Source organism: Hypanus sabinus, chromosome 1 (genome assembly GCF_030144855.1).
Source record: "Hypanus sabinus isolate sHypSab1 chromosome 1, sHypSab1.hap1, whole genome shotgun sequence".
Classification (NCBI taxonomy): domain Eukaryota; kingdom Metazoa; phylum Chordata; class Chondrichthyes; order Myliobatiformes; family Dasyatidae; genus Hypanus; species Hypanus sabinus.
In genome coordinates this window covers 96,855,595-96,870,123 of record NC_082706.1, presented here as the reverse complement: position 1 = coordinate 96,870,123, position 14,529 = coordinate 96,855,595, and the positions used below count along the sequence as shown (strand labels likewise).

The 14,529-nt window shown below is 39.8% G+C and overlaps 1 protein-coding gene across 1 annotated transcript in view; it reads left to right on the top strand.

Moving 5' to 3' along the window:
* Positions 1-14,529, top strand: part of nfatc1 (nuclear factor of activated T cells 1) — a 262,760-nt gene that overhangs the window by 117,130 nt on the left and 131,101 nt on the right. The window contains exon 8 of the mRNA XM_059972556.1: positions 2,917-3,049. Coding sequence (XP_059828539.1) covers positions 2,917-3,049 — 133 coding nt within the window. The remainder of the gene's footprint in view (positions 1-2,916; positions 3,050-14,529) is intronic.

Here is a 14,529-nt window from a genome sequence, read left to right as displayed (position 1 = left end):
TTTGAGGATCTGGGTACAATTTAGAAAATACTTTGGTTTATTGAGATTTTCTCTTCCAAGTCCCATTTTTTCTGATTTTTTTAAACCTTCTTTGACCGATTTTGCTTTTAAAGAATGGGATAAATTAGATATTAAATGCTTTCAGGATTTGTTTGTTGGAGGAAGTCTCTTTTCGTTTGAGCAATTGTCAGCTAAATATAGCTGACCAAAAAACCCACTTTATTCGATATCTAAAAAATAGAGACTTTCTGTGATCTCAATTATTTACATTTCCTAAAAGTCCCGATAAGAACTTATTAGATGTAATTTCTAATTTGAAATCTTTTCATAATGGTTCAATGTCCAATATTTATGGCATGTTGTTGGGAATGAGAAATGCTCCTTTAGACAAAATTAAAGACTTTTGGGAACAAGATTTACAGACTTCAATTCTGAGGAAACTTGGAATGAAATTTTTAAATTGGTTAACATTTCGTTATGTGCCCACCACTCCCTCCTACAATTTAAAGTGGTCCATAGGGCCCACATGACCAAGAATAAGCTATCTTGTTTTTATTCGGATAGATCTCCCTATTGTGATAGATGTAACAATGGAGAAGCTTCATTAATTCATATGTTTTGGACATGTCCGAGTCTTGAAAAATACTGGAAGGAAGTATTCCAAACTTTCTCTGTACTTTTCAAAGTAAATTTTAAGCATAACCCTTTGACTACCTTATTCGGTATTGTTGGAGGAAAAGATATTATTTTGGAGACATCTAATTTGCACATTTTGGCTTTTATTTCTCCCATAGCTAGGAGGGAACTCTTGCTTAAATGGAAGGAAGTCATTCCGCCTAATCAAACGTGATGTTATGTCATGCTTAAATTTAGAGAAGATCCGTTGTTCAATTTCTGAATCTAGTCAAGACTTTAAAACATTGTGGGTCCATTTTTGAACTATTATCAAAACTTTTGATTTGCTGTTAAAGTACAGAAGTTGGCTAATAACGTATTTCACTATATGTTTATGTATATTATATTTTTTATATATTTCACTATACTTTTTTCTTTCTTTACCAAACAGCTTCAATCTTGGTAGTGGGCTTAGATTCTTTTCTTTTTATAATAAAATTATCACATTTCAATGTTACGATTTAATTTAATTTACATGAGTATAGAGTAATGAGATTGCAAGTGTGATTCAAATAAAATGTATTTGGTATTATTTTATCTTTTTTGACTTATATATCTTCTTGTACTCTGTATTCTTCTATGTAGAAATTAATACAAATATTGAAATAGACTCTCCCACTATGGGAAACATCCTTTGCACATCTACTCTCTGTCTAGGCCTTTCAAATTTCGAAAGGTTTCAATGAGATCTCCCTCTCATCCTTCAGAATTCTAGTGAGTACAGATTACTGATCAGGATGGGAAGTTTTCATACTGCAGTCCCAAATTTATTAAGTTGGGTCACAGCAGGATAGCAAGCAATGCTGCTGTCTCACAATTCCTCGGATTTGGAATTAATCCTGATCTCCGGTGCTGCGTTGTGATGCTTCACATTCTCCCTGTGACTGCATTGGTTTCCTCCAAAGATGTACCTGTTGGTAGGTTAATTTGTCATTGTAAATTGATCTGTGATTAGGCTAGGATTAAATCAGGGGATTACTGGGTAGTGTGACTCAAAGGGCCAGAAGGGCCTATTCTGTGCTGTAACTCAGTCAGTAAGTAAATAGATAGATAGATATATAGGTGCTTGAAAGTTGGCATGGGCTCAGTGAGCGGAAAGGCCTGTTTCCGTGGCTACATGTTGCAGTGTCATTACTTCACTGCGAAATCTGCGGAAGACCTTCTTGGCATTTGAGTATTTTATCAAAACATGCTCTCTTTTCACTGCTGCCATTAGGAAGAAGGTAGAGGAGCCTCAAGACTCACATCACCAGGTTCAGGAACAGTTATTACCCCTCAATCATCAGGCCTTTGAACCAGAGAGGATAACTTCATTCATCTTTATTTGCCCCATCACTGAACTGTTCCCACAATCTATGGAATCACCTTCAAGGACTCTTCATCTCATGTTCTCGATATTTATTGCTTTATAACTTATTGTTGTTATTATTATTATACTTTCTTTTCTCAGCTCAAGCTGGTAAAACCTGAGGTACACGCATAGCCAAGCACACTCATTTCTCAATTGCTAGGAACTTTTGGACTGTTCTAGAGGTGCTTAGTGGTGGCTACTGGAGATTTACATAGATATTGCTGTCGAGCCCTAATTGTTTAATGCTATTGTGTAGTTACTTCGGGGTGATACCAGTTGTAGATGTTACTATTAGGACAATGTATAGCTGTTCATGTTCCATAGTCTTTCAGTTTCCTCATATAATTCAGCATATTTTCTGGTGTTTTTCAGTTACTGATTTCTGTATGTTATGTGTGTTTGGAATGGTTAGATCTGTTAAGTAAGATTGTCCCATCTATAATAATGGACTGGTTGTAATATAATTCATGGGACTCTAAACTATAAAACGGGACCAGGCTTGTATTTATAGTAAGGTGTGATTTCTTTTATGAGTTTGTATTTTAAAGCAAGATTTTGGTGAATGATGTTTGCCAATTGATTGTGCCTGTGTAAGTAATCAGACTGAGTTAAACTGCATCATTATTGTTATTATTATTATTATTGTTATTATTATTATTATTATTATTATTATTATTATTATTATTATTTCTTTATTTCCTTCTGTTTGTATTTTCACACTAGTTGTCTACCCCATTGCTGTGGTCTTTAATTGATTCTATTATGGTTATTGGATTTATTGAGTATGCCCATAAGAAAATGAATCTCCAGATTGTATTTGATGACTTATATGTATTTTGATAATAAATCTACTTTGAACTTTGAAGTCTTTCTTGATTTCTTTGTTGCAGAGTACACTTATTGTTGAAATTCCGCCCTATCGGAACCAGCACATTACCTGCCCTGTCCAAGTGTATTTCTATGTCTGCAATGGGAAAAGGAAGAGGAGCCAAAGCCAGCGCTTTTCCTATCTACCAGCTAATGGTAACTGCTTATATTAAAATGGTGTGACATAGCTGTAATGTTCAAATTCAGGTATCTTGTTGTCGTGTTGTAGTCATGCCTTCGGGAATCGCCCCCCCCCCCCCACTCCCCTGTACTCCCCATTCTCAAAGCTGTGACTTACTTCCATTCTCTCCTTGAGTAAGGTTTTTTTTTCAGCGTGCCTTGTTTTTAATTATCTCCCTGTGTGCTTGTTACTACCTTTTGTTGGGTAACATTTGAGCACTATTGAAGACACCATATACATTTCAGTCGTTGATAATTTGTGAGAAAAGATGGACTATTTAAGAGACCACATACCAAAGTCCTACTGCACCGTTTTGACATTTGACTGAACAGCAATTAATTAATAATGTTCAGTCAAATGCACAGCAATAAAAACAGAAATATTTAACTGTTCAAATTGTTGGAAAGAAAGCTCAGAGTTCATTATTTTAAAATATAAACTCCGGCTTCCTGTTTGTGGTAAATATGTTTCTAACCGAGAAGATAATTTTTGATGAGCAAGTGTGGTGAGGCAGCAGTATATTCTGAGTTGGAGATTATTAGTCGCTGAGTTTGAGGTATCAGACATTAGATAACGTTCACATTCCTGCAGTACAGATGTGGAGAGTCAGAGTAGGATTGCTGTATTTTGTAAGTCAGAGGACAAAGAGATTTGTTTTGAACCTCACGCTATACATTCAAGTTTGTGATCACAGTGTACAATTGATCGCTTTGATGAGTGTGTTAATAAACACAAACCTTAACTATAGTCTCATTATCTCAGAATGATGTATTTCTCAATTTAAATTCTTAAGTTATAAATACAGAAGATTTTACAGAAGTAAATTTGAAACATTTTTATTTGATATATGAAATAAAGGAAATGACACTTTGCTGAATGTGACTTTGCATCAGAAGTGATGCATATATAATTAAGTTTTGAGTGTTTGCCCTTGAATCATTGGTATAAATCTACATTGCTTGTAGCTTCGTGAACTGCTTGCTACAAAACCCCACTCACTGATCATGCAACGATGAATCTATAGTATATATAATGTCTGGGCTAGAATGTCTTTAGAGAATGCTGGTCTTTTGCATTGAAGGCTCTGAACTAATTGAACGATGATTTTAAGATTACTAGGACATACCAAATAGAAGCAAATCTCATGAGATTGCACCTGCATTTAATATGATAATAGCAGATCCCACACTTCTTCCTGTTTCCATCCATTTGCTAGTGCTACACAGGAGAGTTTAAACTAGATTGGCAGTGGGGTAGGACTCAAAGCAGGAGCGAGTCATGAAATAAAGCAGTAGCCAAAGAGAGCCAGTCTTGAAATCAGTATAGCCAGGGACACAGTAAAGGTAGAGCAAGGAATACTCAATTTGTGCTGTGTTGTATGACAGGCGATCATGGTCTCATGACCATGATTATTCTTGGAAACTTTATCTACAGAAGTGTTTTGCCTTTGCCTGCTTCTGGGCAGTGTCTTTCCTTGAGGTGTGACCCTGTCCACTTGTCTGGCATCATTGGCATAATTAGGACATGTGATATGCCCTAGCTGCTCATATGACCATCCACCACATACATGCTCCCATGGCTTCGTGTGACCCTGATCGGGGAACTTCACCTGCAGGCTAGCAGAGGAAAGGAGCACCTTACACCTCCTTTGGTGGAGACATATCTCCACCCCACCATACTCCGTTAAGCTGCATTTGTTTCAATGCTCAAGGTTTAATATGCAGATGAACTCAGGATTGGGATGTCTAAGTCATAATGGAAGCATGGCTGAGAGAAGGGCAGGACTAGAAGCTCAATGTTCCAGGTACAGATGCTGCAGGTGTGACAGGGTGGTATTAGTGAGAGATTTTAATTTCCCTGGTATTGATTGGGCCACCCAGAAGGTTAAGGACCTGGATGGTGTGGGATTTGTGAAGTGTGTCCAGGAAAGTTTCCACTGTTCGTATTTAGCAGACTCTGCTCAGGACAGTGCAATACTAGTCCTCCTCTTAAGGAACGAGGTAGGACATGTAACTGAAATGGCAATCAGGGAGCACTTTGGCTCTGGTCGCCATAATTCTATTAGTTTTAATGTAGTAATGGAAAAGGATAGGATAGTTTCATAGACCGATACTCACGGACAAGAGTCCTCAACTGGAGCAGGACTAATTTTGAGGGAATTAGACAGTATCTGACTGAAGTCAATTGAATAATCATATTTGGAACAAAAGGAAAAAAGTAGCAGATAAGAGGCTTTTAAAAGTATGTTAGCAAATGTCCAGGATCAGCGTGTTCCTGTAAGGATGAAAGGTAAACCTGGCAGGTTTAGGAAGCCTTGGCTTACAAGAGAGGCTCTGGTCAATCAGAATTGGAATCAGGTTTATTATCACTGACAGAAGTTGTGAAATTTGTTGCTTTGCATAGCAGTACATTGTAATATGTAAAATTTACTACAAATTGCAATGAAATATGTAAAAAATAGTCCAAATAGAGAGCCAAATTGTGTGGTAATGATCACTCAGAAATCTCATGGCTTCTTGCTGTTCCTAAAATGTTGAGTATGCATCTTCAGGCTCCTGTTCCTCCTCCCTGATGGTAGTAATGAGAAGAGGGCATGTCCTGGTTGGTGTGGGTTCTTAATGATAGCCCTTCTTGAGGCACTGTCTTTTAAAGGTGGAGAGCCTAGTGCCCATGTTGGAGCTGGCTGAATTTACAACACCCCCGCCCCCCACAATTTCTTTCTGATCCTATCAAGAAAAAGAAAGAAGCATACACTAGGTTTTAGAGGTTGGGATAAATTGAACCCCTTGATGATTATAAAGGGTTTGAGCATTTCCTTAAGAGAGAAATCAGGAGGGCAAAGCTAGAGTTTGAGATGGATTTGTAAGCTAACTTAAAGAGGTGTAACCCTCAGGCTCGGCCAGCATGTTTTTGTCTAGGGGAAAACAACTTCTGGCCCCACCAAACTGTGCAGTCTCGTTTGTGTGGATGTTGTGTGATGTACACCATATGCAATTAAATGATTGAACTTTATAAATCTTAATCTGGATAGAGGATTAGTAAAGAAAATAAAAGAGTAAAAGTGCACATTTTAAGGAAAAAGTCTATTGCGCATCATTGGAGCTCGCTGTTCGTTCATTTGTTCCCGTCAACCTCCAAGCGTAGCCGGCCCTCGGATCCTCGCTCCTCAGTCCACTCCGTCTGATGGTCTTCCGACTCTCTCCATTTGTGTCCTCTCTCTCCACTGCTCCCTGACAAAAGACCGTGAAAAACCCAGCTCCCAGATGCACAAGAAATGACAACAGTTCCTCATTGGCTAACCCCTGCATTCGAAAGCCTCATTATCTCTAGCCATAACCCAAACATTGCTGCTACAGAAAGCCATTTCCTTAGCAGTGAAATATTACATAGAAGCCATTACATTAGCCTTAGCAGTGAAACATTATAGCATGTTACAGAGGTTATTTAGTTACTATGTTAAAAGGGTGGTTAGGGAGAGAGTACGTCCCATTGGAGATCACCAGGGCTGCTTATTTCTTAAGCTATAGGACATGGGTGAGATTTTCAATGAATATTTCTCCTTGGTGAGGAGGAAATCATGGTTGCTCAAAACTTAAGGGAAGCAAATTGAGATGTTTTGGAGGACATTCATATTACTACAGCAGAGGTATCTGCAGCCTTGCAGCACATTCAGTGGGATAAATCCCCAAAGATTGAATGTGTGCATCCTTGGGCTTTGTGGGAGGCTGTAGATAAAATAATGGAGAATCCTTGCTTCATCATTAGCCACTGGTGAAATTCTGAAAGGCTGGATGGTGGCTAATTTCATTCTTTAGTGAAGAAGGGTAGCAAGGACAAGTGAGGGAACTACAGGCTGGTTAGCCTGCTTCAGCCATTTTAGAGTCTATGTTGTCTATTTGACTTTAGCAAGGCCTTCAACAAGGTCCTATATGGTAGCCTGGTCTGGAAGGTAAGGTTCCACGTAATTCATGGAGAGCTAATTAGGAGGATTCAAAATTGGCTCGGAAGTAGAAAGGAGAGGGTGTTTGTTGATGGTTGTTTCTTGGAACGGAGGCCAGTGTCTAGTGGTGTGCCACAGGGACCTATGTAGAGACCCTTGTTATTCATTATTTACATAAATGATTTGTATATGAATGTCCAAGATTTGATCAGTAAGTTGTGGATAAGATGAAGTTAGGTGTTGCTGATAATGAAGAGCATTATTATAAATGAACAATTGGTTAAGGAAGTGGCTGAGGAGTGACAAATGTATTTCAATACTGACAGATGTGAGGTATTCACTTTGAAAAGTCAAACCAGCTTAGTAGTTATACTATGAATGGTAGGATTCTTGGGAGTGTAATGGATGGAAGGACTTCAGGTTACAAGCCTTCCTGAGTCAGGGCATTGAGTGTAGGAGTTGGGACATTATGTTGCAGTTGTATCTGTCAATAGTGAGGCTGCACTTGGAGTACTGTGTCCAGTTTTGATCACCCTTTTATAGGAAAGATGTCATTAAACTGGAAAGGTTGCAGAAACAATTCGTGAGGACATTTGCCAGATCTGGATAAGTTATAGGGAGAGGGTGGCCAGTCTAGGTGTTTATTCTTTGTAACATAGGGGAATGAGTGGCAACCTTACACAGTAGAAGTGTTTAAGATTATGAGAGTCATAGATAAAGTGGATGCTAATAGTCTTTAACCCTCATGGTAGGAGATTTCAAAACAAGGGGGCATAGGTTTAGTGTGAAAGAGGAAAGATTTAAAAGGAATCTGAGGGGGCAACATTTTCAAGCAAAAGCTGATGAACATAAGGACCGAGCTGCCAGAGTAAATGGTTGAGGCTACATTTAAGAAGCATTTAGGTGGGTACATAAGGCTTAAGAGGATATGGGACAAACACAGGAAATTGAGACAAGCTATGTATGCATTGTGTTTGGCATGGACTCATTGGGTCAAAGAACCTGTTTCTGATTCTAATCCTCAGTTCCATTGTTTTTCTTTGTACCCAAGAATCTATTCATATCAATCTCGATCACTGCACTTGGTGAGGCACCAGAGGTAGACAGTGTGGTGAAAAAGGGATTTATCATGCTGTTGCCATCCACTTTATCTATGCCTCTCATAATTGCTTCTGATTTCAAAGATAAAATCCTTGCAAGCTTCCTTCTTTGTCTGTCCAGCCAAGAAAGCACATCAACACTTCTACTTCCTCAGAAGGCTAAGGAAATTCAGCATGTCTCCAATGACTCTTAACAATTTGTGCAAATAAACCACAGTTTGGTATGGCAACTGTCCTGCCCAAGACAAACGTAACTTGCAGAGAGTCATTGATGCTGTTCAGCTCGTCACAAAGACCACCCTTCTCTCCATTGGCTCTTTCTATACCTTCCACTGCTTTGGGAAAGTAGCCAATGTAACCAAGGACCCCTTTCACCCAGTCATTTTCTCTTCTCCCTTCTCATGTTGGTCAAAAGGTACAAAAGCCCGAGCACGTGAACTGAACTGCCAGAGTCAAGGACAACTACTATCTCATTGTTATCAGACTCTAAAAGGTGAACTTGTATATCCGATCAGCCTCGCTGTGGCTCTTGCACCTTATTTTTCTACTTGCACAACACTTCTGTACCTGCAACATTATATACTTAGAGGCCATTTCATTAGATAGCTGCTCTACCTAATAAGGTAGCCATAGGAGTGGAATTTGGTGTGGACTTCTGCTGTTCAGCACATCCACTTCAAGGTTCAACATGTGTGTTCAGAGGTGCTCTGCCGCACACCACTGTTGTAACGTGTGGTTATTTGAGTTACTGTCACCTTCTTGTCAACTTGATCCAGGCTGGCCATTGCCTTCTGACCTCTCTCGTTAACAAGTCCTGTGTTTTCACCCACAGAAGTGCTGCTTACTGGATTCTTTTCCCTAGAGTCTGCCATGCGTGAAAACCCCAGGAGATCAGCAGTTTCTCAGATAATCAAACCATCCCTTCTGGCACCCGCATCACCTCAGTCAAATCATGCAGATCACATTCCTTCCCCATTCTGATGTTTGGTCTGAAAAACAACTGAACCTCTTGATCATGTCTGCATGCTTTTATGCATTGAGTTGCTGCCACATGATTGCCCAATTAGATAGTTGCATTAATGAGCTGGTGTACATCTGTACATAATAAAGTGGCCACTGATTGTATACTGCATTCTGTTATCTTACTCCCTTAATGTAACTATGTATTGCATGATCTGACTGAATGTTGTGCAAAACAAAAACATTTCACTGTATCGCAGTGCGGATGACAATAATAAAGCAATATTAATACATTGTTAGAAATTTGCTGAGCCCAGCGCCTATCAGATGTGCATGAGCTATTTTGTACTAGATCACAAAGAAAAATTAGATATGAATCAAAAGATATTTGATCTGTTGTCATCAATATATATAGCAAAAAACATTACATGTTACTGTGCACGTGTCTAACTCTTATTTGAGATGTAAATATTTTGAGAGAGTGGAGAGTGGATGATTTAGAGTGGACTCACTCTAAACATTTAAATTAGCTGCATTTTAAACACTGCTCTGCAGGCTGAGAAGGGTAAAGCTCATTCTAAAATAGTTTTGGTACCACAATGGTGTCAAACTCAGATGAGTCATATGTACTTTTATATTATATAGAATTTACCTGACTTGTTGAATGGAATTTACTGTACCAAAACAAAGCAATCAGCTTTGTTAGCAATCAGCTAGGCCTTTCAGAGTTTACACTCAATGAGGAACTCTTCCCACACAACTTCATTTCTGTCTATCATCATCTCCTTCTAGACTTCTTCCTCCAGCTCATAGCTAAGTTGACCTTCAGTGTATTGATGACATTTGTTTCAATTCATTGGCAATCTCACCTCTCAATGGGTGAAGATATTTCCTGTGAAGATCAATGGTTATCTTACAGTTATGTTCTTGCTTGGAAGTAGACATGTCTATGTTTAGCTCATCAAACTCTTTGATAAACCACATTCAGTTATAAAATGGAAAAAAAAAGTAATTTTTGCACTTCATAAAAAGTTCACATTGTTTTCTAATGGATCGAGTTATTATGTAGAAGGTGATGGAGAAATGTAAAGGGATGTATTGTTTACTTTCATACTACTACCATATTCCCACCACATATTAAAAAAAGCATTGCATGTCAACTGTCATTTATGATGGGAAATGGTCAACTTCCTACCCTTTGCAATCACATTTCATTGCCATGGAAGAAAGAAAGGCATAAACCCCAAGCAACAACACAGTAACGTGACTTCACAGTCCATGATTCCCAATTGCTTTATCGACCATTTAAAAGAACATTGTTGAGCAGAAGAGATGTGACCTGGACATCAAGCAGCAAAGTCCCCAGATTGTGCTACTGCTGAGGATGACCTACAATGTGGTCAGGGCATTAAGTATAAAAGCTGGCAATCACGTTGCAGCTGCATAAAACTATGGTTAGGCCACATTTTGAGAATTCTGTGCAGTTCTGTTCTGCGCAGGAAGGATGTGGAGGCTTTGGGGAAGGTGTAGAAGAGCTTCACCAGGATGTTGCCTGGATTAGAGTGTATTTTGTACAAGGAGAGTTTGTACAAACTTAAATTGTTCCGTCTAGAGCATCTGTGGCTAAGGTTAAGTTTGTAAAAATGTGAGAGGCATAGTTCAGCTTCTCCCTTTTTTCCAGTGTGGAAATGTAAAATATTAGAGGACATAGATTTAAGGTGACAGGAAGAAAATATAAAAGAGATTTGTGAGGCAAGTTTTTTTGTACATAGAGTATGGTAGGCATACTGAACATGCTGCCATAGGAGATGTTAAAATCAAATTCAATAGAAGTACTTAAGAGGCAAATAGATAACACATGAACAAGCAGGGAATGAAGGGATTTAGACAATGTTCAGGCAGGTGAGATTATTTTAATTTAACATTATGGTCAGCACAGACATCATGGAGTGAAAGCCCAGTTTCTAAGGTGTACGGTATTCTGTTCTGTTCTCTTCTGGTCTACCTATCTATCTATTGAAATACAGCACAGAATAGGTCCCTTCTGACCCTTCGAGCCACATCACCCAACAATCCCCCGATTTAATCCTAGCGTAATCATGGGAGAATTTACAATGCCTAATTAATCTAGCAACCTGTAGGTCTTTGGACTGTGGGAGGAAATCAGACCAATTGGAGGAAACCCACACAGTCATGGGAAGAATGGCCAAGCTCTTTACAGGCAGCAGCAGGAATTGAACCCAGATCAACTGTACTGCAAAGCATTGTGCTAACCGCTATGCTGCCATGCTGCCCCGCATGCCAAGTAGATTTAGGTCTGATTTTAACTGACACCCCTGTCAACTGTACTGTACTAAAATCATCGTTACATCAGGGACTGTGAGCAGAAGGCAAGAACAGTGACGAGAGGACTTAGAGATACCACATTCTCCCAAACCTGATGCAGGATTCCACCCGTCGCATTTATGTGAGGATAGGAACAATTGATGCTGCTTAACCCACTGAGTTAGTTGCTGCTAAGACCTCCCTGTTGGACGAAGTGTTCAGAAGTCTCAGACTTCCCCAGTCTGTCACTGCAAAGTTGTGTGCCGTTCAGTGCAATCTCACAATGCTCTGTTCTCTCTGTACAAGTCAATACTCAGTATCATCTTGGCCTTCAAACGCCTCACCTTCACTTGGCCACACAAACCTGCCATGTTTCTCTGTTTAGTTCTCATTGCTGCTTTGCTCACCCAGGTACTGTATTTTGTGAATTGGTGATTGTATCGTGGTTCAATGAAAAACTTTGTTCATTTAGGGCATTTCATTACATCAGTGCATTGAGGAGTACAGGGGAAACTAACAGAATGCAGAATAAAGTGTTACAATTACAGAGAAGGTGTAGTGCAAATAGGGTAATTGTGAAGTTAAGAGTCCATCATATTGTACAAGATGACCATTCAATTGTCTTATAACGGCAGGACATACATTGTCCTTGAGCCTGATGGTACGTGCTTCTGTACCTTCTGCCCAATGGAAAGGGGAGAGAGAACAGAGAATTTCTGGGGTTGGTGTGGGCTTTGTTGTGTTATTTTATTGAGGCAGTGAGAAACGTAGTCGGAGTTCATGGACTGGGGGGGGGGGCAGTTCTTTTGATGTGTTGAGCTATGCCCAAAACTCCCTGCAGTTTCTCGTAATCTGGGCAGAGTAGTTGCCATGAAGTTGCTATGAAGCATCTGACGGGATGGAATGGAGACACCTCAAGGCAGTACAGTTTTGAACCACAGCAGCTGAATAAAGCTATCAAAAGAACCATGTACGTAATCAATTCAGAGGTTGGACAAACTAGGGTTGTTTTCTCTGGAGGAGCGGAGACTGAGGGGAGATCTGATAGAATTTTAGACAATTGTGATAGGCATTGATATTGTAGGTAGTTGGGCAGTCGGTATCATTTTCCCAGGGTCAAAATATCTAATGCAGGAAGGAATGCGTTGAAGGTGACAAGATGACATGTGGTGCAAGTTTTTACACACAAAGTGGTGGGTGCCTGGAATGGACCACTAGGGGTTCTGATGGAGACAAGTACAACAAAGGTATTTAAGAGGCTCTTAGACACATGAATGTGCAGAGATTAGGGGAGCATCGACTATGTTCACAGGAGGGATCAGGTATAATTAGTTTGGCACAACATTATGGGTTAAATGATCTATCCTTGTGCAGACTGTTGTACGTTCTGTCACTTTGTATCAATAGGTACCTGACAGACAGCATGGATACGGTGAAGCAAAGTGCCTGTTCCTGTGTTATGTGACTTCACAATGCCATAGGTCACTTAAAAGTTGAGATCTTGTTGACTGCAGTCATCCACAAACTGCCAACTGTAGCTGCAGACAGGATAGATAGGAAACTTGATGCTTGAGGGACTTCAAGCAGATCACGGAGAGCACCAGAAACGAGGAGACCTTCTGCTAATAAGCCTGTAAAATAATGTACCCCAATGTAAACAGTGACCCACTTCACAACATAATCCTCAACAGCAGTACTTTACGCTAGTGATCAAATGGATGACAAGCAATAATCCTGCACACCTGCCCTGTGTATAACACACATGAACAAATCTGTGATTTCTTTATATCTCTGCATTTTCTGAAGTATGGAAACACTCCCTGATCACAGACTCATGCATAAAACACATTTTGTTGAAGATTTCCATTCTAGAGGTGTAAAGACTTCCTGAAACTTCCTGGAGAGCATACAATTTCTTTCTGCATTGCTTCCTCGTGTGCTGTTTTTTACTCTTGGAGGAGACTATTGGAGCCTCTTCATGTGGTGCGACTGGCAGATCTTCTGGCTGCTTCTCAACCCTGCACAGTGCATCAGCCCTTCCTATTGCAGTGCCTTGTTGACCAGGACTGATTCACAATTCAATTGCATAGTTGCAGAATAGACCCGTCCCCTGAATAGGCAACCACAGTCTCTTCCATGGCAGCCATGGGGACTGCATTGATGCTCTTCTTCAGTAGTTATTCCAGAGGTGTCAGGAGATGCATGCAGTTTAGTAGGGATTTCCAGAGGTCCTGTTTTATACTTTGTTTCTGGATGCAATCCACCCCAACATTTCAGGCTGTTTTTGAAAACTTTGTATTTTATTTCTAAGGAAACCGTTTGTGCTAAATAAGCTGTATTAGAGCACCAACATTAGGTGCAATCCTAATTCCAGATATCAGTCACCATAGGGAGCATCCTTGCTGCTCTCCCCACAACCACAAGAAACTGCAGCTCAGCACATTTCGAAAACCAGCCTCCCCTCCATGGAGTCAGTCTACACTTCTTATGGCTTCAGTAAAGTAGCCAACATAATCAAAGATCCCACCCACCCTGGACGTTCTCTAATTTCCCCCTTCCTATCAGCTAGTAGATAAGAAAAAGCCTGAAAGAATGTACCACAGGGCTCAATAAGAGTTTCTATCCTCTGTTATAAGATTATTGTATATAAGATCATAAGATACAGGAACAGACTTAGGCCATTGTGTCATTGTGTCTGCTCTGCCATTTCATCAAGGCTGATCCAATTTTCCTCTTAGCCCCAATCTCCTTTCCTTCTCCCCATATCCCTTCATTCAAAAATCAAGAATCTATCAACCTCTGCCTAAATATACATAAAGACTTAGGCTCTACAACTGCCTATGGCAAGAATTCCACAGATTCACCATTTTATGACTAAAGAAATTCCTCTTCATCTCCATTCTAAAAGGAGGCCCCTCTATTCTGAGGCTGTGTCCTCTAGTCTTTGACTCTCCCGCCATAGGAAGCATCTTCTCCTTATCCACCCTATCAAGCCTTTTCACCATTTGATAGGTTTCAATGAAATCTCCCCTCATTCTTCTGAATTCTAGTGAACCTAGGCCCAGAGCCATCAAATGCTCGTCATATGACAAGCCATGATTTATATGGAATCATTTTCGTGAACCTCCTT